This window comes from Phocoena sinus, chromosome 20 (assembly GCF_008692025.1).
Source record: "Phocoena sinus isolate mPhoSin1 chromosome 20, mPhoSin1.pri, whole genome shotgun sequence".
Classification (NCBI taxonomy): domain Eukaryota; kingdom Metazoa; phylum Chordata; class Mammalia; order Artiodactyla; family Phocoenidae; genus Phocoena; species Phocoena sinus.
Genome location: NC_045782.1, coordinates 44,311,992 through 44,339,797, shown reverse-complemented (window position 1 = coordinate 44,339,797; position 27,806 = coordinate 44,311,992). Strand labels below are relative to the sequence as shown.

At 58.4% G+C, this 27,806-nt stretch overlaps 1 protein-coding gene across 1 annotated transcript; it reads left to right on the top strand.

Moving 5' to 3' along the window:
- SCN4A (sodium voltage-gated channel alpha subunit 4) lies at positions 1-27,058 on the top strand. The gene is made up of 24 exons (XM_032616361.1): positions 1-273; positions 363-481; positions 609-698; positions 985-1,113; positions 1,583-1,674; positions 3,655-3,915; positions 4,714-4,777; positions 5,030-5,171; positions 5,969-6,178; positions 6,805-6,958; positions 8,774-9,012; positions 10,811-10,984; positions 11,855-12,211; positions 17,249-17,740; positions 19,403-19,535; positions 20,226-20,380; positions 20,865-21,038; positions 21,135-21,257; positions 22,535-22,813; positions 23,103-23,156; positions 23,364-23,501; positions 24,059-24,163; positions 24,759-25,029; positions 25,833-27,058. The coding sequence occupies exons 1-24, from the start codon at positions 1-3 to the stop codon at positions 27,056-27,058; spliced, it is 5,454 nt and encodes a 1,817-aa protein (XP_032472252.1).
- Positions 27,059-27,806: the final 748 nt, after the last annotated feature.

The window sequence follows — 27,806 nt, the reverse complement described above, 5'->3', positions numbered from 1 at the left end:
ATGGCCACCTCATCTCTGCCCACGGTGGTGCCTCTGGGCCCTGAGAGCCTGCGCCCCTTCACCCGGGAGTCCCAGGCAGCCATAGAACGGCGGGTGATGGAGGAGGAGGCCCGGCAGCAGCGGAACAAGCAGATGGAGATTGAGGAGCCCGAGCAGAAGCCGTGCAGTGACCTGGAGGCTGGCAAGAGCCTGCCCCTTATCTATGGGGACCCCCCACCGGAGGTCATTGGCATCCCCCTGGAGGAACTGGATCCCTACTACAGTGACAAGAAGGTCCGGGCCTGGGAGGCTTCCCTCCACCCGTCTGTCCACTGTCAAGCTGTCTGCCTGTCCCAGGCCTCACAGCTCTCTCCCCGCCGCAGACCTTCATCGTGCTCAACAAGGGCAAGGCCATCTTCCGCTTCTCTGCCACACCTGCTCTCTACGTGCTGAGCCCCTTTAGCACCCTCAGACGCTGCGCCATCAAGGTGCTCATCCACTCATATCCTGCCCGAGTGGGGCGGGCGCAGGGGCGGGGAAAGGCAGGGAGGGCTCGGGGGTGGGCGGGAGGCCCTCTTTCCACCTCCCCTCCCACCTGCTCCCTCACTTTCCTTGACTCTCCCCCCAACGCTGTTCAGCATGTTCATCATGGTCACCATCTTGACCAACTGCGTGTTCATGACCATGAGCGACCCGCCTTCCTGGTCTAAGCATGTGGAGTAAGTCTCCCCCTCCCCCGGCCCCCCGGTCCTGGGTGTGCACTCCGAGGATGCCCAGAGTGAAGCTGCTCTTGTCTTCCAGGGAGACAAACACTGTCACTGCCCCCCCCATCCACAAACACCTTAAGTCCCCGGAATGGCACACACTGTCACTCTCACCAATGTCCTCAGCCCCTGGGTGGCATATGTCACTTCTGTGCCCTCCTTCCCAGGAGGTCCATCACTGCCACCCACACCCCGGCCCCGGCGTGACATGGCTGGCCCTGGCCGGCCCTCTCCCTGCCAGGTACACCTTCACGGGGATCTACACCTTTGAGTCCCTCATCAAGATCCTGGCCCGAGGCTTTTGCATCGAAGACTTCACATTCCTCCGGGACCCCTGGAACTGGCTGGACTTCAGCGTCATCATGATGGCGTGAGCAGGGCCCCGAGGGCGTCCTGAGGCTGATGAGGGGGAGGGGAGGGGGCCAGGCCTCAGAGGGTGGACCGCAGGGCTGTGGGTCCAGCTTGCAGATAGCGGGCTGCACAGTTCTAGGAGCTGCCATTCCCGGGGTCTGGCTGGGAGTCTGTCCCGGTGCCCCTACACATAGCACATATGACCACACACAGAAGCCCTGAGCCCTAGTCCCACGGGTCCCCACCCGGGACAGCTGGGCTACCCTTGCTAACCCCACTCCTCAGCAAAGCTGCTGCGCTGTCTTCCCCACCTCTCAGGCCCCGAAAGGAAACTTGCTGTGCCTGACCTGTCCCCCCGCAACTCCACGGTAACCCCAACTACAAGGATTCCTTGGGAATCCTCCTTCTGGGCCTGGAGAACCTGTGACTTCTGCCCTACCGCCCACCCCCGGCTCTGACACAGCCCTCGCCCCAACCTCCCCACCCAGGTACCTGACGGAGTTTGTGGACTTGGGCAACATCTCGGCCCTGAGAACCTTCCGGGTGCTGCGGGCCCTGAAAACCATCACAGTCATCCCAGGTACTGGGGAGGAGCGGGGACCCTCTGCCCAGGCCATCAGGCCTCCCCCCTCACCCAGGCCTGGAACCAGGCACTCAAGTTCTGTGACTCAGGGTCATAGCCCTCCCAGGTGGTGTAGGACCCACACCAAAGCCTGGACACAGAGGGGCCCCTGTGGCCAGAGAGGAGAAGGGGCCCCGGGTGGGAGGATGAGTTTTAAGAGGCAGCATAGCAAGGTGGTTAGAGCACAGATTCTGGAGCCTGGGTTCAATTCCCACCTCCACCACTTCCTAATTTTGACCTTGGGTAAGTGGCTTCCCTGTCTGCCTCAATTTCCGTATCTGTGAAATGTGGATAATAACAGTACCACTCATCCGGTTGTTATGAGAATTCAAAGCCTTGATAGCAATAAGGTGCTTAGAACAATGCCTGACACAGGGTATGTGTATTCAATAAAATAAACAGACTGGGCAGAGCAGAGACCTCCCCCTGAGAGAGACACAGAGAATCAGTGATAGAAAGTCCCAGCCCTGTGGGCTCAATAATGAACACCCCACATACCCACTGAGCAATCAGGCCAGGGCAATTCCAAAGTAATGCATCAAGAAGCATGAAATAACTAGAATCTGGATCATCCGGACCCTCAAAAAAGCATGTGGAGAAACTGGAGAAGGTTCATTAAAGGAGAGAAAGATGATCTGAAAAGGCATGGAGAACAGACTCTGGGAGGAGGGGAAATTGTGAAGTCATAGTGCTAGAAAATACGTTAGTTCTCCTCTAGTCCAAAGCCCTCGTGAATTGCAGTTGAGGAAGGAGGGACCCCGGGAGGGAAGAGCTTACTGAAGGCCACACGGCACGTTGGCCCCTGAGTCAAGGCCACAATACCTTCCCTCGGTGCCATGCTTCCAGCATCCTCAGAGCTCAGAGGGCTTTTATAAGGAGGCTGCTGAGCATCTGTTTTCATACCAGGATAAGAAAAAGAAATAAACTCATACTGAAGCAAGAGACACACTGATTAGGCCCAAAGAAGAAGTTATGGTTCTTCTATAAACGATGGAATCTGAGCCTGGAATTCCATACGATTTGGCTATGCCTTTGACAGTCCAGAGGAGTGGAATGCGATATTGCAAAGTCAGCCTAGAGCTTCTCAGAGTGAACCCTGCTGTTCCTTGGGTGTTAACAGTCACTAAAAGAGAAAGGGGGCTTCCCTGGTGGCGCAGTGGTTGAGAATCCACCTGCCAATGCAGGGGACACGAGTTCGTGCCCTGGTCCGGGAAGATCCCACATGCCACGGAGCAACGAAGCCCGTGCGCCACAACTACTGAGCCTGAGCTCTACAGTCTGCGAGCCACAACTACTGAAGCCCGCGCACCTAGAGCCCGTGCTCCGCAACAAGAGAAGCTGCCGCCGTGAGAAGGCCGCAAGCCCGCGCGTAGCAGCGAAGACCCAATGGAGCCAAAAATAAATAAATTTATTAAAGAAAAAAAAAGAGAGAGAGAAAGGGTTCTGTGTCAAATAAGGTGAAACGTGGCATTAAAGTTTTTGTTCCTGTAGGACTTTTCTGAGCCTTTGATAGGCTAATCTACACAAGGACCCTCCAAGAGGGCGCTCCAGAGCTCAGCCTTCCCCAAACGTGATTGAACCCCTTTTGTTAAGGGCACAGCTTGCGAGATGAGCGTTCTAAGGAACACACTTCAGGAGTGCTGACTTAGCGACATGTATTAAGCTCCACTGTGTGACTGGGTGTCGCTCCCCGAGTTGGGGCAACACACTGTGAAGTCTTCGTAGTCCCTTGTCTAGTGGCTGAGATTCGGTGGCCATTCAAGGCTCCAGATGGAGATTGTAACCAGAGAAGGATGGGGCTAATTTGGGAAGGCTTCGGGCAAGCAGTGCCCCAAGTAAGTCAGGGCTTGAAGGAGGTGGAGTAGGCAGAGGCCTGGAGGGGCTGAGTGGGTGAGTTACCCCCTGCCCTGCCCCAACTCTCACCCTCCCTGTGATCAGGGCTGAAGACCATTGTGGGAGCCCTGATCCAGTCGGTGAAAAAGCTGTCAGATGTGATGATACTCACCGTCTTCTGCCTGAGTGTCTTTGCCCTGGTGGGGCTGCAGCTCTTCATGGGAAACCTGCGGCAGAAGTGTGTGCGCTGGCCCCCGCCCTTCAATGACACCAACACCACGTGGTACGGCAACGACACCTGGGATGGCCAGGAGAGCTGGGCCAGCAACTCTACCTTTGACTGGGATGCCTACATCAATGACGAAGGTAAGAACGGAGGGTCGGGAGGCCAGTGGGGTCTTTCCCAGCCCCGATGGCAGCCTCTTGTGAGACAAAGAGCATGGAGAAGACCTGAGTGTCAATCCATCACTTACCAGCTGGGGTAACCTCTGACAAGTCACTTCATCTCCTCCTCCCTCAGAATCTTTACCTATAAGATGGAGACAACAATACCTTTCTCAAAGGGTTTGTGTGACAACAAATGCCAAATTGCTTTGAAAATCCTAAAACTTTGGCTATAAAAAACAGCAGTGCATAGTCCCTAACCTACGTACTCCTTGTTCTCCATCACACCACATACTCGCACCCTGGCAGGGCCACCACCAGGCCCCCGCATCCTATTCACATCCCCAGACTTCATAGCCTCACACGCACCAGGCAACATTCTCACAAAGCCACTATTACTTCACACTGTGCCTCCTGGCAGCTGAGAAAGTGGTACCCCTTCTTCAACCTGGCATCCTGGATTCTAGCCGCATCCCCCCCTTCAGTTGAGGGTCCTGCACAGGCACATGGTAGCCCCATCTACACACATGCATGTCCCCCACCCCGTATCCCTCTGTGCCCCTGCGGCACCCCACACTAGGCACTGAGCTGACAGCAAAATGTATCTACCCAGAGACCTTGGAACTTGGAGCTGCCCTTAAAGGAGAGAGAAGGGGCACCCAGAGAGCATCCATTTGGTGCGTGTGGTCCACACAGATGTGTCCACAGGTGCACAGTGGGTACTGTGCCCACAGTGTCCATGTGGTGACATGTTTCCTTTGTGGCCTCTGACTCCCAAAGGGAACTTCTATTTCCTGGAAGGCTCCAATGACGCCCTGCTCTGTGGGAACAGCAGCGACGCTGGGTGAGTGACACTGGTGGGGGGGTGGGGGGGTGGAGGGCAGATGTTCCAGGGTTGTCAGAAGATGGGGGATGATTAGGGATGAGAACCTGGGGTGGATGGAAACCTAAAGAAAATTCATGGGCATGGGGGGAACACTTTCCATTTTGGGGGATGCAGACAAGACAGAAGGATAGTTTTCTCTTGGGATCCCCCATCTATCTCCCAGCTGGAGCTCTCCTTTCTCCCTAAAGCCAGCCCCCATCCTATCCCCAGGCGCTGCCCTGAGGGTTATGAGTGCATCAAGGCCGGACGGAACCCCAACTATGGCTACACCAGCTATGACACCTTCAGCTGGGCCTTCCTGGCTCTCTTCCGCCTCATGACACAGGACTATTGGGAGAACCTCTTCCAGCTGGTACAGCGGCCCCCCGCCCTGCCCCTCAGCCCCATGGCTGCCTCCCTCCATCTCCACGGCCTCCTCCAGGCTTGGTGGGGCCCCTAACAAGGCTGTCCCCTCCATGGTACCCCCTAAATGCCCCTACATACGGGTTCTCAGAGCCCTCTGACGCTAGGTACGTGCCCAGATCTGAGCCTCAGCCCCTTCTTCCTTTTCCTCATTTGCCTTAAGAGCTGAGATCTGAGCCGGGCACAGACTCCCAGGCCTCACAGTAACCAGTAGGGCAGCTTAGACTCCAACTCTGCCCATACACAATTATTTACCTTCCACTGTTTGCAGGTGGGCAGGTTGGGTCTGGAGCAACAGTGCCTGCTGGTTCCTGGTGATGTTTCTAACATGATGATGTTAATAATAATATTTAGTAATAATAATAATAATAATAATAGCTACTATTTGCTGAGCTCTTACTAGATGCCAGGCACTATGGGAAAGCCAGGACTCAAGCTGATCCCAAAGCCCACGTTCACCAATTTTTAGCCTGGTTCTCTGATCTCAAGATGTCTGGCTGAGGTCCTCTGGGCTTTCTGAGCCAGGAGACCAGGAAGGTCTGGGTCCTGAGTATATATTTTGAAGCACCCCAGGATGTGGCTTAGCCTGCCAAGGGTGGCTATACCTTGCCTCAAAAGCCCTCAAACTGCCTGGCTCTGTGAAGGACCCTCTCTGTTTACCTATCTGGGCGATGGATGTATGGAGATGGGTGTGGGTGAAAGCAGGCGGGTGCCATGTGACGCTTTCTCTCCCTCCCCCACTCCCAGACCCTTCGAGCAGCGGGCAAGACCTACATGATCTTCTTCGTGGTCATCATTTTCCTGGGCTCCTTCTACCTCATCAACCTGATCCTGGCGGTGGTGGCCATGGCATACGCTGAGCAGAACGAGGCCACCTTGGCCGAGAATCAGGAGAAAGAAGAAGAGTTTCAGCAGATGCTGGAGAAATTCAAAAAGCAGCAGGAAGAGCTGGGGAAGGTCTGGACTCAGGGAGAGGAGGCCAAGGACCCAGGGATCTCCCTGCCCCTCAGCCTGGGTGCTCCTGGGCAGGCTGAGGGGGGTCGGGGGAGGCATGGGGTAGGGCCTGCGAGGCAGAGGACGGGGAACAGAAGGCCCAGGCTGGAGCTTTGGTGGGGTGGGAGGCATGCAAGCAGTAGAAAGAGTATTTCTCAGCTCAGCGCCTCAGTTTCCCCATATATAACAAGGAATCTGGAGTAGTTAAACCTGACGTAGCCTTCCAGCTCAAATTCCTACGGTTTTATGATTCTTTATGGGCAGCGTACAGGTCCAGGCTGAGGGAGAGGTGGGTCCTGATGAGGCCCCAGGGAGCAGCTGTACATTTACCCATCATCTCATGAAGTGCAGGGTCAGTCAAGGCTTCAGAGAGTGAAGGGTCTTCAGGATGTGTGTCCTCAGTCACTTTGGTCCCTACCCTGTCACCCCACCACCACCGAGATTGCCGCCCCTGCCCACAGTAAGCTGGGTGCAGGCCAAAAAGAGGGGCCCCCAGCCTGAAAGACTCAGGAAGAAGCTCTGAGCGTCCATTAGTCCATCCCCATGGCTCAGCAATGGACTTTATGTCCATCACCCTTGCTGGTCCACAGGCCAAGGCCGCTCAGGCGCTGGAAGGCAGGGAGGCAGACGAGGACCCAGCCCACGGCAAAGACTGCAACGGCAGCCTGGACACATCGGCGGGGGAGAAGGGGCCCCCAAGACCCAGCTGCAGCGCAGACAGCGGCATCTCAGATGCTATGGAAGGTGAGTGCCTGGCATCCCCATACCCACCCTACTCTACCTGTCCTGTCCATCAGGCCACTTGGGCTCCCGGGGTGGGGGCCGGGAGGGCCTGGCTGGGCCCAGCTTCAGGACAGTAACTTAATATTGGCATCGAAGAAATGGCTGTGATAAATATAGTCCTGGCTTACCCTGGCCCAATTCTGGCTGCAAGGCCAGGCTGTGGCGGGAACTGGGGGCTTCCGGGAGGCCTTGGGGGCTGCCAAGGCAATGGGGAAGGACAGGATAATAATACGAACCAGGAAGGCCCAATGTTCCGGAAACTGGAGATCCTGTTCCTCAAATATCTTCTGGGTAAAAGTTAAACATCAAAGGTCCCTCTGCCCAGATAGAGTCACAGACTCCCCCAAATCCCTGTGCTGCCCCCCAGGCCTCAGTGGGACACAAGGATTAGGTAACGAGGAGAGGGTGGATAGACATACAGACGGATGGATGGATGGATGGATGGTTGGGTGGGTGGGCTGAAAGATTAATGAATGGGAAAAGACATAGGTGTGTGGATGGATGAGAGGGAGGGAGGGAGGAGGAGGAAAGAGGGAAGCAAGGGAGGGAGATGCAAGGAAATCTGACATAGAAGGGATCGGGCCCCTCCCCAGGTGTCTCGCCTTGTGCCAGGAAGGACTTGGAGGACTTTGCAAACCTCTAGAGGGCCCCATCCCAGCTGACCTTGTGTGATGGGCATCCAGGTGTCTGTGTGCCCTGCCAGAGAATGCCCCAGGGAACGCTGGGCAGGGCTGGCCGAGGAGGTCACTCAACGCCGTCCTTGCTGGGACTGTGGTGGGAAGTTTGGGGCCTCAGACACAGTTTGGGGCACCTGCAGTAGCACCCGGGTTGGGGGTAGGGGTGTTGCTGCCAGAGCAGAATCTGCAGCCTGGTTTACTAATTCTTGGGTGGGGGTGCGGCTCAGCAGCCCCCAAACTCTGGGGTGTCCCAATCACGCACTCAAACCCAGGTGTCTATGGGGTTGCCCTGGGAGTCCTCTTTCCTCATCTATGACGTGGGGGCACTAATATACTTACCTCATCCATTTCCGGTGGTAATTAAATGAGAGCACGCCCAGGCTGAGAACCCCCATGGGCAGCAGAGGCCTGGAAGACCAGGAGGAGAAGCAGCGTCACCCATGGGCCTTATGGAGCTCCAGGGGTTTAGAGCTGGAGTGGCAAGAACAGGGGATGTTTCCAGAAAGCTACCCTGGTGGGAAAGGAAGGACTGGCTGGGGACAGTCTGGAGGGGCCGGCATACTGGCAGTGAGAGGGAGAGCCCTTGGGGGGAACCATGGTTTGCTCCTGAGTGGTGCTGGCCAGCAGCAGGTGGAACTGGGACCCAACCCCCTGCAGTGGCCTCCCGCCTCTCCCTGGGGGCCCTCGGGCCCCTCCCCAGCCGAGATCGCAGCCCTGGGCCATAGGCAGAGGATGGGAGTCACCCCATCGCGTTGGGGGGTGGGGAGCTCCAGGAAGGCAGAGCTGAAGTAGAACACTGGGAGAGAGGAGCTAGGGGTAAGGCTGCTGAGGCTGTGGCTTTTTGAGGGTCAGCTAAGAGACAGCGTGTTGGGGGGCGGGGCACTGAGGGGTGGGGCCATGTGGGCGGCGTCTAGAGGGATGGATCTTGAGGGTGACCCACTGAGAGGCGGGGCTTGGAGTAGGCCTCCCTGAGGGGGCGGGGCTTGAGGTGTGATGCTCCAGGGGGCGGGGCTTGGAAGGTGGGACCAAAGACCTAGGTGGAGGAAGGAGCACGTGAGGGGGGATCCTCATCGGGTATCTGTTTCCACCCTACTCCCAGAGCTGGAAGAGGCCCACCAGAAGTGCCCACCATGGTGGTACAAGTGTTCCCAGAAAGTGCTCATATGGAACTGCTGCACCCCGTGGATGAGGTTCAAGAACATCGTCCACTTGATCGTCATGGACCCCTTCGTGGACCTGGGCATCACCATCTGCATTGTGCTCAACACCCTCTTCATGGCCATGGAGCATTACCCCATGACGGAGCAATTTGACAGGGTGCTCAACGTGGGCAACCTGGTAGGGAGCAAACGAGGGAGAGGCTGTCCTTCTGTGCAGGACAGGAGAGGGGCCACAGGGCCCGACGGGCTGTGTGGAAATATGGGGCACGATTAGGGGGCATCAGGGGACAGGCTGGGGTTATTTTCCCAGCATATGGGTATATGGGGGCATGAGTTGATGTACCAGGGATGTACATGTGGTGATCCATGGGACGTGGAATTTGGGTTTTAGGGTACTTGGGGGCAGATAGAACGGGGATGAGGTGCTTGACCTCTTATGATCAGGATTTCAGGGGCTTTGGGGTCCAGGCCATGCCCTGGAGGCAGAGATGGGGGAGTGAGAGCACAGAGGTATGGGAGTGGCTGGATGGCAAGTCTCTCCAATTTCGGAGGTTGTTGTGGGCCTAAGAGGGACCAAGGGACCTGGAAGTGGGGGTATAGGGCCATGGGCACCCAGGCTCAAGAGGCCCCAGCTCACCCTGGAGGCCCCAGGGCATAGTCCCCCAGCCCTGAGCCCCGCTGCCCGCTGGCTGCCATTTCCCCGGCATGGCCAGGCCGGCTCCCCTCTCCAGCCCTTTCTGCCCTGCTATTGTTGACACACACTGATCCCCCTGCTTATCCCTGCCCATTAGAAGCATTATCACCTCGTTGCCAGCCCCTGTGGAGCCTGACAAAGGGAAAAAGCTGCCTCCTTCTCCAGTCCAGCCCCACCCTTCCCAATTGCCTTTGCAACCTTCCCAGGATGGCGAATAGGCAAGATGCTCCCCCTCTCCTGAGACGTGGGGAGCCCAGGAAGAGTCAGATTTGGGGCCTGGGGCAGGACGAGGACTGGGTGGGCGGCACAGGAATCAGACCCTGGACTCCCCAGCCCGCGAGGCAGGCACGTCCACCCCACGGAGATGCCCGAGGCGGCCGTGGCCAGGCCGGGCTGGAGGAGCAAGGGTGTGCTCTGGACCCGCGGTGCAGCTGCTGGGGTGTGTGTGATGGGCCCGGCCCGCCACCTGCCCACCCCCTGCCCACGCTCTGCTGCTGTCTGGGCACCTGCTACGGGCAGGGACAGCTCCTGGGCGGGGCTCAGCGTGTTCCCCGGGCAGGCTGTGGACCTGGGGCAGCTGGTGCCCGGCAGGAGGGGGACCGTGCCCAGGGAGCTTTTAGAGGTTCTGCAGCTCTCAGACAAGTCCAGGGCTCTGGGGGCTCAGCTCTGGCTTCTCACTGATCCTCTGCTTCATCCTCTTTGGGGCCCTGCCTTAGACTTCCAAAGCCACCAAGATTTTCTGGGTCCTGGGACCCCAGCCAACCAGGGTAGAGAGGCTGTAGGGTGTAGGGATAGGAGACCGGACTAAGCGCCCCGAGACCTGGTTTGAGACATGCTTCTATGTGGGCAGTGTGACCGGCAGCCTACTGCTGACCTCTCTGAGCCTCAATTTCTCATTTCTGGGATGAGCGCGGTATTCCTCAGAACCTCACAGAGGCTGGGATACCGATAAGGTCATAACGTGAGCGACAGCGTGCTCTGTGAGTGTTGAATATTATTATGATGGGCTGAGGCCCCAGGAAGTCACGTGACAGGCCAACAGTCACAAGGCCAGGAATGGACGGGCCCCGGTGTCTGAGTGGTTCCCACGCTGCCCTGTGGCACGGTCGTTCCGCTCCTCGCTCACTCACGTACACACACCTGTGGGCCGTGGGTACCTCTGCCTGCGCCCCCAGGACTCTGTCACCCTCCCCTCGAGCCCTGGAGGTGGGAGTGGGGTTGGAGACTCCCGAGGTCCTGTGCCCCTGAGGCTCTGTGACGGGGGCTGCACCCCACCCTGCAGGTCTTCACGGGCATCTTCACAGCAGAGATGGTGCTGAAGCTCATCGCCATGGACCCCTATGAGTACTTCCAGCAGGGCTGGAACATCTTCGACAGTATCATCGTCACCCTCAGCCTGGTGGAACTGGGCCTGGCCAACGTGCAGGGGCTGTCGGTGCTCCGCTCCTTCCGTCTGGTGCGTGAGGCCCTGGCACCCGGGCTGGGGAAGGGTGTGGTGAGGATGGCTGGGGGAAAGGAGGAGAAGCTGCCAGGAAGCCAGAGGGCTGGAAGTAAGGCCCCCTCTGCCCTTTGGTCACCACTCTGCCTCTTAGAACCCTTCTTACTGGAAAAAAGGAGAAAGGTGCCCTCCCCCTTATCACACAGAGCTGCTGGGGGACCAAAATGACAGCCCAGGAGCTGACATTTGGGCTTGACTCCTAAGTGACCTTGGGTGGCAGTGGGGTGGGGATTTCAACCCATATTGCAGAGCTGGAAGCTGAGGCTCAGGAAGTACATCAGTAGTGGAATTGGGACTCCGACTTAGCATCCTTTCCACTACCCCATAGGGACCTCTCATGCATCCACAGAAGTATAGAGAAGGTGAGCCACACCTCTGTGTACCTTTCACCCAGCTCCAACAGCTGTCAACATTCTATAGTTCTTGTTTTATCTGTCCCCCCAATTTTTCTGTGGGGAGTATCTTAAAGCAAATCCCGAGATTTCATTTCACTTGCAGATACTTTAGCCTGTATATTTAAGAGATAAGGACTCTTTCTTTTGATCACTCGAAGAGGATTAGGTGGTAGGATGTGAGCATTCCCATTTCATAGAGAGGTAAACTGAGGCCTTGCATCCCTCAGTGGGTGGGAGTTGAGCTGCTCAAAAGAGTTCTTTCTGGGAATTCCCTGGTGGTCCAGTGGTTAGGACTCTACACTCTCGCTGCGGAGGGCCTGGGTTCAATCCCTGGTCAGGGAACTACTCTTTCTCCTATAAGGATGGGGCTCTCTTGGGGCTGGGCCAGGGGTCCCCAGGCCTCACCGGCCCCTGCCCTCCCCCTGGCCGGCAGCTGCGGGTCTTCAAGCTGGCCAAGTCGTGGCCAACGTTGAACATGCTCATCAAGATCATTGGCAACTCGGTGGGGGCGCTGGGCAACCTGACGCTGGTGCTGGCCATCATCGTGTTCATCTTCGCCGTGGTGGGCATGCAGCTGTTCGGCAAGAGCTACAAGGAGTGCGTGTGCAAGATCGCCGCGGACTGCAGCCTGCCCCGGTGGCACATGCACGACTTCTTCCACTCCTTCCTCATCGTCTTCCGCATCCTGTGCGGGGAGTGGATCGAGACCATGTGGGACTGCATGGAGGTGGCCGGCCAGGCCATGTGCCTCACCGTCTTCCTCATGGTCATGGTCATCGGCAACCTGGTGGTGAGTGAGGTCGGCTGGGTGGCTCCCCCACGCTCGCCCAGGACATCCAAGTGTCCAACAAGGTCCATGCCTTTATTTCCTTTAAATCAGGCTGTCGCTGAAGGGCCCTCTTCCCATGAGGTTACACTGTGTGACACCGCCGATGCTTGTTTTCTACCTAACCCCAGCCCCAAATGGCAGTTTTAGATGGTTTAACTCAGTGGCTCTCAAATTTTAACCTGCTTAGGAATCACCTGGGAGTTTCTCAAAACGTAGATTCCTGGCCCCATGCCCCAGAGTCAGATGCAGCAGCTCTGAGCCGTGGCCCAGGAACCGGCATTTCTAATGAGCTCTGGGTGATGTCACTGCCTCTGGTACAGGGACCACACTGCGAGTAGTACTGTTGAGACCTAGTGTTTTGGGTAAAGTAACATGATAACTGGAGTCAGACTGACCCATGTTGCAGTCCCGGCTCCTCCGTTGTCTATGTGACCTTGAACGAATCACTGCTCTCTGGTTGGCTGAGTTCTCTAACTTCACGTGGAAGAAAAATGGTAGGCCCCTCAGGGGGTGGCCGGGTGGATTGACTGTGACCGAAGAAGGCACAGTGTGGGGTTGGTACCAGGAACTCCTGGCCCTTTTGTCCTCCTACCCTCTCACCCTCTGTTCCCAGGAACTAGGCCATGGACATTGGGAGGATCTGGAGATGGCATGGGCTGCATCCATCCTGCCACTTTCTGTATGCGGGGCTGGTGCAGGGAAGGAGGTGCAGGGGCCCATGAGAAACGGGGTGTGAGGCCATGGCCAGCTAACCAGAATTTCTGTGGCTGGGGCGGGGGAGGCATCTGCTCTCACCCTGCCGACTCTGCTCCTCCCCTTCTTGAGGTGGGGTCACTCCTGTGAGGAGAGCTGTGCCCAGCTGCCCCCTGTGGTGGCCAACTCTGCCCCGGGCAACAGGGGGTGGGAAGACGCACGTCCCCATGTTCCGCAAAGGCCTGTGGGGGGCAGGGACGGACTGGCGGTGGGGGATGTCACCTTGACTGAGGAGGGGACCGTGGGAGGGGGTCCCAAGCCCCTAGGGACAGCCAGACAGCAGAACCCAGGCTGTTGGCTCCTGGGAGGGGGGTCTTAGGGAGTGGGGAGAGTGAGGGAAGATGGAGAGTGAGGGCAGATGTCCCAGCAGAACTTTGGGGCAGGATTCGGGATGGGTGCGTGGGAGCAGGCTCTCAGTAGAAGTTTGTGAGGGCAAGTTTAAGGACCTGGAGGTGACTAAAAGGGTCTGCAGGGGGTTTCTGTCTGTGTGTGTGTAAACTCAAAAACATTTCAGGCCCCTACTTTGCCACCTGATGACTGGGAAACCTTGAGCAAGTTATTTCTCTCTGGCCTCAGTTTTTCTCAACTGGAAAATGGGGATGATGGGAGTGGTGACCTACTCCACTGGGTGGTCGTAAGGATTACATGACACATGTCAAGTGCTTAGCAAAGCACTTGGCCCAAGAGGCCAGGGGAGTCCAAATGTTACAGGCGTCGGGGGAGCAGTGGCGGATACAGTACCTATCACCAACCAGCATCACACTCCTGGTTGGGCTCTGCCACGTGCCAGTTCCTGTGCCAGGGGCTTTACGTGTATTATCCCTAATGCTCTTGACGACCCTGCACGGCAGGTAATGTTGGCTCTGTGCATCCAGGAGGCACAGCCCAGAACCACACAGCTAGTGTGAAACGGAGCCTGGACTAGAACCTGGGTCTGTGTAACTCCAATAGCAATAGCGTCGATACCAGCAGCAATGGTACCAATGATGAGGTTAGCATCAGCAGTACCAGCGATGGCAGCTTGATGGCTACTCATGTTTCTTCAGCATTCTGAGCACTTTCCTGGTATTGATCTCTTAATGCTCACCACCCCCTATGAGGGCCGTGCCGTTTTATCGAGCAAAGTCTCAGGGAGGTTGATTAGTAACCTGTGCGGGATTTGAACCCAAGCAGTCTTGCCCCAGAGTCTGGAACCACTGCAATGCACTGCCTCTGGGTGTGTGCCACCCGCACCCTCCCATCACACACACATGCACACGCGTGCACACACACACAGACACACACACCTACCCACCCTGATGCCCTTCTCCGGCCCAGCTCTGTGGCTCTCCCACTTTGCTCAGAGGAAGCGGAGTGACCAAGGGGGGGGGCACTGCCAGCTCCTTGGGCACTGTCCCTGCCCACCACCCTCCCAGGCCTCATGGAAGCAAGTGTCTGCCAGAGGGCACCGGAGCACCCCACCAGGGTGTGTGGGGACCCAGGTCCCCTGCGTCCATGGCACTCAGGCACTTCCTCGGGGCTACTGTGAAGAAGAGGAAATGACCAGGACATGGGGAACCCCCCCCTCAGAGCCCCCCAGGGGAACTTGCTGTCAGTCCCCCTTCCCTCCAACCCACCCCCCATGCCTTGCCTGAGGTAGCTATTTCTGTCCCAGGCAGGAGCCGTGTGCAAACCCTGCTGACCCAGAGAGCAGCTAATTCCCATCTCAGATGTGCTTCTGGCAACTGGACACCTCCCGCCAAAGAGGGAAAGAAAAACCAGTAAATTTGGGTGGGGGGGCAAAGGCAGAAAAGTAGCTAGAAGGCATGGCAGTGGAGACAAATACCCCCAGCACATTCTCCCAGAGAGAAGATATACAATATACTATATATATATTTTTTAAGACCACATTTTAAAAAAAATTTTATTTATTTTTATTTTTGGCTGCGTTGGGTCTTGGTTGCTGTGTGCAGGCTTTCTCTGGTTGCGCCGAGCGGGAGATACTCTTCATTGCGGTGTATGGGCTTCTCATTGCAGTGACTTCTCTTGTTGTGGAGCACGGGCTCTAGGCATGTGGGCTTTGGTAGTTGTGACTCGTGGGCTCTAGAGCGCAGGCTCGGTAGTTGTGGCGCACGGGCTTAGTTGCTCCACGGCATGTGGGATCTTCCCAGGCCAGGGCTCGAAACTGTGTCCCCTGCATTGACAGGCGGATTCTTAACCACTGCGTCACCAGGGATGTGCATATATATATATATATATATATATATATATATATATATTTTTTTTTTTTTTTTGCCCTACGCAGGCATCTCACCGCTGTGGCCTCTCCCGTTGCAGAGCACAGGCTCCAGACACGCAGGCCCAGCAGCCACGGCCCACGGGCCCAGCCGCTCCGCGGCATGTGGGATCTTCCCGGACCGGGGCACGAACCCGCGCCCCTGCATCGGCAGGCGGACTCCCAACCACTGCGCCGCCAGGGAAGCCCCTAGATTTGAAAGATATTATGTCAACATGATAGTTAAGACAATGACAAAAAGACTTTGGAGGACACTGGTGAAGGCCAGACAGTGAGATGCATGGAGAAGATGGCCAAGGGTGGGAGATTCACATTACAGTCCTCCCTTGGTATCTCAGGGGCTCGGTTCCAGGACACCCTGCAGATTCCAAAATCTGAGGCTACTCAAGTCCTGTAGAAAATGGTGTGGTACAGTTGGCCCTACTTCCTCATGTCCACTCATACAGCCCCACCCTGAGACCCCCAGAGTAATACCTGCCTCTGGCTGACAGGAGACAGGACCCCCACCCCAGCCAGGCTGTACCTTCCTCCTCACTGCCCTGGGGTGGGAGTAAGCTGGTGGAAGTCAGGGCCACTGCATTGTGTAGCCTCTGGGGTGTCCATGAACACTGTAGTCCAAATAAAGGATGTCCTCTGAAGTTGTACAATGATTGGAAACCGGGTTCTAATTCTGACCGTGCTGTTTGTCCTCAGGCAAGTCACTCCACCTCTCTGGGACTCAGTTTCCTCAGTCATAAAATGCTTAGCTGGCCTCAGAGTTAATCACACTCCTCCCTGTACCTTGCAGAGTCTTCTATTATCACACACGTAACAGCCAACAAGTTTTGAGTGCCTACTGTGTGCTCTACTTGTATTGACCTTTTAATCCTCACAACAACGTGAGGAGGTAGGTGTTGGAACCATCGCCATTGTACAGATGAGGAAACTGAGGCACAGAGCAGTGATAGGACTTGCCTCAGGACACACAGCTAGTAAACTGGGGTTCAAAGCCAAGCAGCGTGGTTTCAAAACCCGTGCCCCCCAGTCTCTGCTTGTGCATACCCACTGCATTGTATTTGTCTGATCAAGTGTCTGTCTCTAGGCGGAGGGCAAACTGAGACCTCTTGATTCTACACACAGTGGGAGGGGCTCAGTAAATGTCTGTCCACTGGAAAATAAAATTGACGGGGATAGACCAGTAGCCTCTGAAGTCCCTTTCAGTGGGGCTAAGAGAAGAGAACCAGGTGGAGCAGGGAACCCCAAAGGAAGAAAAGGCAGTGAACAGTGGTAGGTGAGATGCCCCTTCTACAGCAACAGGGGACATGCATCTGGGTATCGGGAGCACAGGGTCTATTAAAAGTCCCATTTAGGGCTTCCCTGGTGGCGCAGTGGTTGAGAGTCTGCCTGCTGATGCAGGGGACACAGGTTCGTGCCCTGGTCCAGGAAGATCCCACATGCCGTGGAGCGGCTGGGCCCGTGAGCCATGGCCGCTGAGCCTGCGCGTCCGGAGCCTGTGCTCCGCAACGGGAGAGGCCACAACAGTGAGAGGCCCGCGTACCGCAAAAAAAAAAAAGTCCCATTTACCAGACAAGAGAAGAAGGCTCAAAAGATTCAGCCTACCAAGAAGTCCTGGAAGCTTGGCGACATGAGTCCTGTTTTTTGTTCCACATCCCCTGGCAGTGGAGGTGGAGGACAGAGTCATAGAAAGAGTCCCTGTCACTCAGTGGGCCTCCCCGAACCCTGCCTCTGCCTTGGTCAGCAGAGTCCTATCATGTGCGTAAGACTCAGTTTCCCTATCTGTAAAGTGGGCGTGACAGTAGCACTTCTCACCTTCACAAGCAGTTGTGAGGGTTCCGTAAGGTGGCGTCCTCTTAACAGCCCACCATGAGGTGGGTCTGATCTGGAGACCCGAGGCCCCTCGTGCTGGCTGAAGGTGGCACCCTCAGGGGCCTAGAGGCTGAGCTCAGGCTCCCCCACTCCCTGCTTCCCAGGTCCTGAACCTCTTCTTGGCCCTGCTGCTCAGCTCCTTCAGCGCCGACAGCCTGGCGGCCTCGGACGAGGATGGCGAGATGAACAACCTGCAGATCGCCGTCACGCGCATCAAGTGGGGTGTCGGCTTCGCCAAAGCCTTCCTCGTGGGGCTGCTGCATGGCAAGATCCTGAGCCCCAAGGTTATCATGCTCAGCCTCGGGGGGACTGGGGAGGCTGGCGAGGCCGGCGAGGCTGGGGAAAGTGTCTCAGAAGATGAGAAGAAGGAGCTACCGCCCGAGGAGGATGAAAACAAGGACCTCAAGAAGGACAATCATATCCTGAACCACATGGGCCTGGCTGACGGCCCTCCCCGCAGCATTGAGCTGGACCACCTCAACTTCATCAACAACCCCTACCTGACCATCCACGTGCCCATCGCCTCCGAGGAGTCTGACCTGGAGATGCCCACAGAGGAGGAAACGGACACCTTCTCGGAGCCTGAGGACGGCAAGGTGAGCCTGTCGCAGAGCCTGGATCGAGGGATCGGGAGTCAGACAGACATGACTCTACATTTTTGTGTGACCTTGAACATGGCACAAATCCTCTCCAAGCCTCAGTTTCTCCATCTATAAAATGGGGTAATGGTACCTACCTTGTGGTATTACTGTGAGCATTAGATGAGATGCTGTGTGCAAAGCACAGTCAGCTCTCTGTGAACGGTGACTGTTATTACTATTAATACAATTATTATGGCATGCCCTGCCTGTCCTAATACCCTAGGCCATTCCCTTCACCCCTGCCCCACAACTCCACCTGGGTCCCCTCTCCCCAGCAGGTGGCGCTCTGAGACAGCATGTTCTCACCTGAGGCACCCTAGCTCCAGGGCCGGAATCCAAGAGGCCTCTCTTAAACCCCCTCTGGGTTTGAAGCTCCTGCCAAGTCCTTGCCATTATCATCTGTTTCTGTTTAGACCCCACCTGGAGGGCTGGTCCCAACCTCCAAGTGTGGGCCAAAGTGCCAGGTCTGGGCTGAGGAGAGGGGTCAGGGGCCCAGTAGGGTTGGGTTCAAGGGGAACGGAGAGCCGGGAGCTGGAGCCGCTACACCCCCTCTCCCCCATGCAGGGGCCCTGCTGCTGGGTTGAGGTTCCCCTCCCCTGCGAGGGTGGGGGAGGCCCTGGTGGTCGCCCCCAGAAGCTCAGGCTGAGCCCCCTCGCCCACCCTGCAGCTCGGGCGGGGCCCCCTGCCCGTCCCAACCCTATCGGCGAGGGCCCTGCTGGCACCGGAGCCTGAATAAACTTTGCCCTGAAAGCTCTTGACTCCTTGTTTCCCCCAAATACGTGGCACACTGACTTACCAGGGAGCTGAGCGCCTGCCAAGCTATAAATACCCAGGGAAATGTGGCAGTAACTTCGCTATGAGGAGAGCGGGTGGAGGAGGGCTGGACAGCAGCCGGGGCCAAGGCTCTGGGGACTCTCACGGGGAAACAAGTACGGCTCCTGGGGGGCTGTGAGAGTTGGGGTGCACGGGCAGGGCAAGTGGCTCATTGGGTGTCGTGCCCAACCTAACGCCCGGTGCCTCGGTTTCCCTTTCTGTCGACTGGGCACAAGGCCCTCCCTGGTTTTCTGGCCACTGTCCTGACAGCCGCCCCCTGCCCCTCCAGGTTACCCTCTCCATCTTCCTCTTCAAGGGCCTCACCCCCAGCCATGAAGGGGGCCCCTTGAGGAGTGGAGGCTGGGGGCAGGAGGCCGGCCTAGATGCAGCACCGGGAGGAGGTGGGAGAGGCCTGGCCAGGCTGGAGCACCAGCCGTCCCACCCGACCCACTCCCAGTTAGGTTCCCTTGGCCCCAGGCTGGAGCTTTGGCTGCAGAAAAATTTCCATCCTTTTTGGATTTCTCAGCCAAACAGACCCCGAGGATAGGAAGGCTCGGACTTTGCTCCATGCTCATCCCCTTCCTTCCCCGGGCCTCATCCCTGTCCCACTCCAAGGGCAGGACCAAGGCCTGTCGTTCTTCTGCATAGGCCCCAGGGGTGGCTGCATAATCCAGGGCTGAATGAATGAATGAATGAGTCTGCTCCTCCCTCTCTTTCCCTTCTCCCTTCTGGTCTCCCATCTTGACCTCCCCCGCCCCACCTTGTGGGAGGGCCCGGGGTCACGTGACCCTGTGGCCTCTGCAGAAGCCGCTGCAGCCCCTCGACGGAAACTCCTCCGTCTGCAGCACTGCCGACTACAAGCCCCCCGAGGAGGACCCCGAGGAACAGGCCGAGGAGAGCCCTGAGGGGGAGCAGCCTGAGGAGTGCTTCACCGAGGGTGAGGGCCAGCCCGCGTGTGTGACCCCATCTCTCCTGGGTGCCTCCCCCAGCCCGGCAGACCCCGTAAGGGGCCCGAGGCCGGCAGTAGCCCCAGCCCATTGCCCCCTTGGGGACATCTCGGGGACACACGCATCACCAAAAGCAGGCAGGGCCTTCTTCCTCTGATGCTCTCCTGCCCTGCCCTGAGGCACCCCAGGAGAATAGAATGCTGGGAAGGGGTGTCAGAGCTGGGGATGCCTCCCAGTCCCTGAGCCTCTGACCCCTGCAGTGTCGACGGTAGGTGACAGTAGCATCAGCCCGAGGGCTGCTGTGCAGAATCCCCACAGAGCCCCGAGTGTGGCCGGCACCGCACGAAGCAGGCGCTCAGCTGTGGCTGCTCTAAGACTGTCCTCCTCCTCAGCTTCGGCCGCCAGAGAGAGGCCTGCCTCGCCCCTGGGGAACATTTTTGCCCGGAGGGCCTGGGCTGTGGCAGAGTGAAGGCTGCCTGGGCGAGGTGGGGGAGGATGGGGACAGCCTGACGGCTGTACAACCTGTGCTGGCTGCCTGCACCCCTGTGCTCTGGAATGTCTCTGCATGCGGTTGTGTGTGTGTAGGGGGTGGGGGCGGATCCTGGGAAGGTGGCAGGACTGTGCCTCCTAAGGTGGCCCCCAGGCCCGTGACCGGTGCCCCTGCCGCCGTCCCTCCCCAGCCTGTGTGCAGCGCTTTCCCTGCCTCTACGTGGACATCTCCCAGGGCCGAGGGAAGATGTGGTGGACCCTGCGCAGGGCCTGCTTCAAGATCGTTGAGCACAACTGGTTTGAGACCTTCATCGTCTTCATGATCCTGCTCAGCAGTGGAGCCTTGGTAGGCGCTGCCCTGGGGACCGGGCACTGGGCAGAGGCAGGGGCCAGACCTGGGCAGCCCCGAACCCAGAGAATCCTAAAGAACTCACCAGTGCTTCCAGATGTGTTGTGGACTGTGTTAATTTTCTTAAAGAGACAGATGGGCTCTGAATCCCTGTGCATCCTTAGCTGACAGGTCCCAGCCGGGGATCAGGTGGGGAAGGCCTTGGGAATTGGGGGTTGGGAGGGCAGGATGTGTCAAGGTGAACCCCTCGACAGACCAGTGAGGGTTACTGTTATTAGGCCTGGGGAAGGGGAGCTGAGGGGCTTCTCCCCACCGGGAACTCACTGGCTCACCCGCATGATGGGCACGGGGAGTCTGCCCCCGCCTGGCCCCGGTGCCAGAACCCTGGGAACCAGCAGCCTTAGGCAGGTAGGTAGCAGGACGTGGCTGCTGCCCTGGCCTCCTTTGGGCCCTGACCACCCCGCCCTGCTGGTGCCCCCAGGCCTTCGAGGACATCTACATCGAGCAGCGGAGAGTCATCCGGACCATCCTGGAATACGCAGACAAGGTCTTCACCTACATCTTCATCATGGAGATGCTGCTCAAGTGGGTGGCCTATGGCTTCAAGGTGTACTTCACCAACGCCTGGTGCTGGCTCGACTTCCTCATCGTGGATGTGAGTCTGCCCCACCCCCGGCCCCGCAGTCAGATCCCAGGTGGTCCTTGTGGCTGAGGCCCTGCTCTCCCTGACCACCCTCCCCTCCCATTACAGGTCTCCATCATCAGCCTGGTGGCCAACTGGCTGGGCTACTCGGAGCTGGGACCCATCAAATCCCTGCGGACACTCAGGGCTCTGCGTCCCCTGAGGGCACTGTCTCGATTCGAGGGCATGAGGGTGGGTGCCGAGGGGGACTCTGAGTAGGGCTAAGGACTGGGGGAGCAGCCGCAGCTTGGAAGGGGGCTGGGGGTGTCTGTACTCCGGCCACCACCAGGGGTCCAGGTCTGGAGGTCCCCAGGCATTCTCCCACACCAGCCCAAGTGCCCATTCCCGCCCTCAGCCCCCTCCTTCGCTCATCTCTTCCACCACTGGGGGCAGCAGAGGCTGTAGCAGCTCCCAGGAGGGGCCTGAGGGCACCGAGGCAGGAGGAGAGGAAGGAAAGCAGGTCTGTGGGTTTATAGGTGTCCCTCCCCAGCCTCAGACTGGGGCCCCCCAGGACTCCAAGCCTGCCCACCCTTCCCTCAGGCCCTTGAGGGCGGAAGTGACAGGTAAATACAGGGTTTGGGCAAGACCAATGGGACTTCCCCAGGCAAGGGGCGGGGGTGGGGGGTTGGGGTGTCTGTTAGGAGCAAAACCCACGCTAGAGGGACGAACTTCCATGAAGCAGCTGATTGCAGGTCAGCGGTGCACAGAGCCTGGGGCTCCCTCCTGGTCATGCAGGAGGCCAGCCAGCACCGGGCCGTCCTACCCCTGGAGCTGGGGCCCCTCCCCACCAGAGTGAAAGTGACCAGGCAGCTGGTTGGTGCCCCAGCCAGGAGTGGAGCTCCCCTGGGCATCACCGGGCTTGCGCCACCCACTTTGTCTGGAGGTCATGGAACGGTTTCTCCTTGAAAACAGATAATTCTCAGCTTCAGTTCAGCCTGAAATCATGGGGTCGGCCTGGGTGGCCACCGCTGGCAGTACACAGGAGTCCAGTCCCAAGGGTCCTGCTGCTTCAAAGACTCTGTTGGCTTCTTTTCTGGGTCTGTGTCTCTAATCCTGTGAGAAGATGAGCAGGGGAACAGGTCACGGGGACTGAGTTTCCTATGGGGGCCAAGGAAAGAGTGTTTGTCTCCTACCCGGTGACCCGTGGCCGGGCTGCTTCCAGAGAAGCCCAGCCTCCACTCTGGGCTGATGGCTCCAGCCAAGCGGAGAGCCCTCTTCAGCCACCAGGCCGGCAACCCACTACCCCTACTCCTTGCTTACCATCCCCCCGCCCCCAAGTAAAGCCCAGCAGACTTCTCCCCCAGGCCTGGCTCAGATGGGCCCTCCTCCAGGAAGCCTTCCCTGCGCAACAAGGCCCAACTGTGCCTGGTCCCCTGGTTACTGTGGGTGGGAACCCTCTCCCAGAGGAGACTGGGTGTCCCCGCCTGCCTGGGAGAGGATCTGGACGTGACCCCCTCCCTGGCCCCCAGGTGGTGGTGAATGCCCTCCTGGGCGCCATCCCCTCCATCATGAACGTGCTGCTTGTCTGCCTGATCTTCTGGCTCATCTTCAGCATCATGGGCGTCAACCTGTTTGCCGGCAAGTTCTACTACTGCGTGAACACCACCACCGCCGGGAGGTTCGCCATCTCCGAGGTCAACAACAAGTCCGAGTGCGAGAGCCTGATGCACACGGGCCAGGTCCGCTGGCTCAACGTCAAGGTCAACTACGACAACGTGGGTCTGGGCTACCTCTCCCTCCTGCAGGTGGTGAGTGTGACCCGCTGCCCCTGCCCGAGGCTGGGATGGAGGTGCCCCCGCATTCTCATTGTACCTGAGTGCCCTGCCGCCCCTTGTTAGGGGGCCGCCCACCCTGCTTCTAGGGCTGTGGGACCCAGAGGTAGTGTCTATACCTCTCCGGTCTCCATTGGATGCCTCCCCAGGGGAGCTCAGGGCAGGCAGCCTCTGGGGAGGACCAGGCAGGGGCAGGGAGGGAAACTCAAGGATGATGGAAGCAGGGGGCAGCCCCCTCCCCTCACACCCAACCACACTCTCTCAGGCCACCTTCAAGGGCTGGATGGACATCATGTATGCAGCCGTGGACTCCCGGGAGGTGAGTGGGGGTCCTCGAGATGTGGCTGGTGAGTGAGCCAGGGGAGAGGACTCAGATCCATCCCCACCCCATGCTGCCTCCTCAGGAGCCCCCGAGACCCCACAGCCTGGGGGTGGATGGGCCCACGGTGAGATGGGGAACAGGGAGCAGGCAGCATGTGCCCCCAGCCCACCCAGCCCAGCCCAGCCCATCCTGTGGCCCCTGCAGAAGGAGGAACAGCCCCAGTACGAGGTGAACATCTACATGTACCTCTATTTCGTCATCTTCATCATCTTCGGCTCCTTCTTCACCCTCAACCTCTTCATTGGCGTCATCATCGACAACTTCAACCAGCAGAAGAAGAAGATAAGTATCCAGCCCGACCTTCCCCGGGCCCTCCCCTCCCCGGGCTCCCTCCTCCCTCCGTCCGTCCACTCCTTCCTTCATATGTTCACAAATGCTGCCTCTGCACCTGCTGTGCTCTCGCTGGCTGGCGGCATGATTCAGCAAGGCTGGGTTCACATCCCACCAGACGACCTTGGACGAGTGAGATGTGGCCACCTCGAACCTTGGTTTCCTTATGTACAGAGTGAGGTTTGTGCCGCCTGCCATGCCGGCTCATTCTGAGGACCCAACGAGACATTGATGGAAGGTGGCCCAAAGCGGGCAGTGAGGCTGCGCTGACCCCTTGCCTCTGTCGGTCACCCAGTCCCCTCCCCTCCCTTCTCTGGGCCCCTGAGTCCCCCTTCCCCTGCCTCCCTCGACCCCCATCTCTGGCTGCTCCAGGCAGGTCCCACCGGCTCCCCTGCTGGGGTGCGGGTGGCTTTAAGGGTGGTGCCTGAGAAGGTGAGAAGGGGGAGGTCCTGGAAAGTGAGAAGGAGGACACCCCCCACCGCAACCTTACGGGCCCCATCCCACTATACTTTGGAGGGAAAGACCTCTTCATGACGGAGGAACAGAAGAAATACTATAACGCCATGAAGAAGCTTGGCTCCAAGAAGCCTCAGAAGCCAATTCCCCGGCCCCAGGTACCAGCCTTCGGGGCCCCTCCCCCTGCAGCCTGTATGAGGCTCCTGCCTAAGGGGGCCACGGCAGGCAGGGGGCAAAATGCAGCCTGCGCTCTGCCCACCAGGCTATGTCCCTGGCATGAGGCTGGGTCCACCTGCCGGGAGGGGCGCCAGCAGCTGCCTGATGAACTCCGGTCATTGGTTTACCCTTTGCCTGGGCCTGCACAGCTCCCCAGTGTCCAGTCAGCTCTTCAGCTGGTGGCCTCTGGGGCAAGGGCCCCTGGAACGGGGAGGAAGAGGATGTCCAGAAAGCCCCCCAGTGAGCACTGACTTCAGGAGAAGGATGAGGGGCTGCTGGGGGACCTTGACGGGAGGAAGGGTCCCAGAGTGAGGAAGGATGCCCGCGGACCCCACAGATTGGCCTGTTCTGATGGGGGGGTCTCGCCGCCCCTGCCCTGGCCGACTCTGCCACAAGACCTGACACCTCCTCTCTCTCTGTCTCTCTCCCTGTCATGCTGTCGTGTCCTCCTGCATCTTCTGCCGGTCCACGTCCTGCCCTGACCACTGCCCCCCACACCCCTCGGCGTGCATCCCCGCGCTCGCATCCCTGCTGCAGAACAAGATCCAGGGCATGGTGTACGACTTGGTGACGCAGCAGGCGTTCGACATCACGATTATGATCCTCATCTGCCTCAACATGGTCACCATGATGGTGGAGACGGATGACCAGAGCCAGCTCAAAGTGGACATCCTCTACAACGTCAACATGGTCTTCATCATCATCTTCACGGGCGAGTGCACGCTCAAGATGTTGGCCCTGCGCCAGTACTACTTCACCATCGGCTGGAACATCTTCGACTTTGTGGTCGTCATCCTGTCCATTGTGGGTGAGCAGGGCCGGGCTGGGCTGAGTCATTCAGGGAGGCCCGGCGCTCCCATCCTCGTGTGCACACACAGACCTGCTCACGCACCTGCCGTGCTCACACTCACACATACACACACGCGTGTGCACCTGGTGTCTACACTTAATGCGCAAAAGCACGTACAGTGGGCTCCCAGGCAACCTGTCACCTTCACATGCATGACCACACCTGGGAAACATTTACTTGTCCAGTGGTGCCCGTGTGCTTCGAGAAAAACATAAGAGGGTTCCAGTGTCCTTCACACAGGAGAGCTGTGTGTCATTGTGATAGTAACTAGCTATCGTTTATCAATCATATACTATTTGCCTGACACTGTGCTACGCACGTCACAGGCATTAGCTCACTGATTGTTCCCAACAAATGGCCTGAGGCTGGTACTGTTGTCACCTCCATTTTACAGGCGAGGAAACTGAGTCACAAACCAATTAGGTGACATGCCTGAAGTCACACACCCAGAGCTGTCCTCCCCCGCCCTCTCATCCATGGCATCTGCAAACAGCCTTAGCGATAGGCCTACCATCGTTTGCTTTGACACGTCCCACCTCCATGCAGCTGTGTCAGGGCAAAGATGGAGCCCAGGCCCCAAGACCCCTGGGAGAGCCTAATGGGTCAGGCCATTCGGGCTGCTCTCTGAGCGGTGAGCTTCTACTGCTCCTTTCTGGGGAAGAGCCCAGCGGGCTGGGCCCCCCTGAGCCGCGCATGCCCCCTGCTCCCCGACCCAGCCGCCCACCCTGAGGGCAGCAGTCCTCACCGCTTCCTCCCTGCAGGCCTCGCACTCTCTGACCTGATCCAGAAATACTTCGTGTCACCCACGCTGTTCCGTGTCATCCGCCTGGCACGGATCGGGCGCGTCCTACGGCTGATCCGAGGGGCCAAGGGCATCAGGACGCTGCTCTTTGCTCTCATGATGTCACTGCCCGCCCTCTTCAACATCGGCCTCCTCCTCTTCCTGGTCATGTTCATCTACTCCATCTTCGGCATGTCCAACTTCGCTTACGTCAAGAAGGAGTCGGGCATCGACGACATGTTTAACTTCGAGACCTTCGGCAACAGTATCATCTGCCTCTTTGAGATCACCACGTCAGCCGGCTGGGACGGGCTTCTCAGCCCCATCCTCAACAGCGGGCCCCCCGACTGTGACCCCGCGCTGGAGAACCCGGGCACCAGCGTCAGGGGCGACTGCGGCAACCCCTCCATCGGCATCTGCTTCTTCTGCAGCTACATCATCATCTCCTTCCTCATCGTGGTCAACATGTACATCGCCATCATCCTGGAGAACTTCAACGTGGCCACGGAGGAGAGCAGCGAGCCTCTCGGGGAGGATGACTTCGAGATGTTCTACGAGACGTGGGAGAAGTTTGACCCCGACGCCACGCAGTTCATCGACTACAGCCGCCTCTCCGACTTCGTGGACACCCTGCAGGAGCCGCTGAGGCTCGCCAAGCCCAACAAGATCAAGCTCATCACACTGGACCTGCCCATGGTGCCAGGGGACAAGATCCACTGCCTGGACATCCTCTTTGCCCTGACCAAAGAGGTCCTGGGAGACTCTGGGGAGATGGATGCCCTCAAGGAGACCATGGAGGAGAAGTTCATGGCTGCCAACCCATCCAAGGTCTCCTACGAGCCCATCACAACCACCCTCAAGAGGAAGCACGAGGAAGTGTGCGCTGTCAAGATCCAGAGGGCCTACCGCCGGCACCTGCTGCAGCGCTCCGTGAAGCAGGCTTCCTACATGTACCGCCACCATCGGGACAGCAGCGGGGACGCAGCACCCGAGAAGGAGGGGCTGATTGCTGACACCATGAGCAAGATGTATGGCCCTGAGAATGGGAACAGCGGTTTGCAGAGCAAGGGGGAGTGGAGGGGCTCGACATGGGACCCCAGACCTGCCCTGGGGCTCCTGTCCATCAGACCCACAGACACAGCCCTCCCTCCCGCCCCACCCCCGGGGCAGACGGTGCGCCCAGGGGTCAAAGAGTCTCTTGTCTAGCAGGTGGCGGTGAGGTGGCACAGCCCCAAAGCTCCCCCGTGGCGCCTGCCCCTGAGGGAGCTAGGGCTTTGCGTCTGGGACTGATCCAGCTCCCTGTCGGGGACAGGATTTGGCCGTGCTGGGCTGTCAGCCAGGCCATGGCAAGCGGGAATTGTACCTGAAGTCTCCACTCTGAGCCCGAGGCTGCTGCCTCCGTGATTTCACCTTCAAGTTGCTCTCACCTCCTCGGGGGCCCTGCTGCCCTCCCCATGGCCCCGGGGGAGGTTGGAACATCAGAATCTCTGCTCCCCACTTGGGGAGGAGCCGGCCTGTGATGGAAGGATTGGCCGCCCTCCTGCCACCAGAGTCTTAAGGGCCACTGACCTCTCCCCAGGAAGTGGCTCAGGCCCCCCCAGCTCCCTCCAGGACAAGGAAGTCTTAACTTCAGTGAGAGCAGACGCCTGACCCCAGGGCCCGCCAGCCCTCCCCTGACTCTGGGTGCAGCATCACCTGCCAGCTTAGGAATTCTCTGGAAAAGGAAAGCATCACTGGTCCAGAAATGGCTCCACAAACCTGATGGACCACTGGATCCTGACTCATTGGGCCGGTGTGACCCCTGACACCCTTTCCAGATTTGTCCATTGCCCAGGCCCCTGGCTCCCTGGCTGGCCCCTGGGAGAAGAGCAGAAGGGAGGATTCCATTTGGGAATCGTCTTTTTCTAGAAAGCACGGATGGGTAGCACAGGTTGGATCCCACCAGCATATCGCT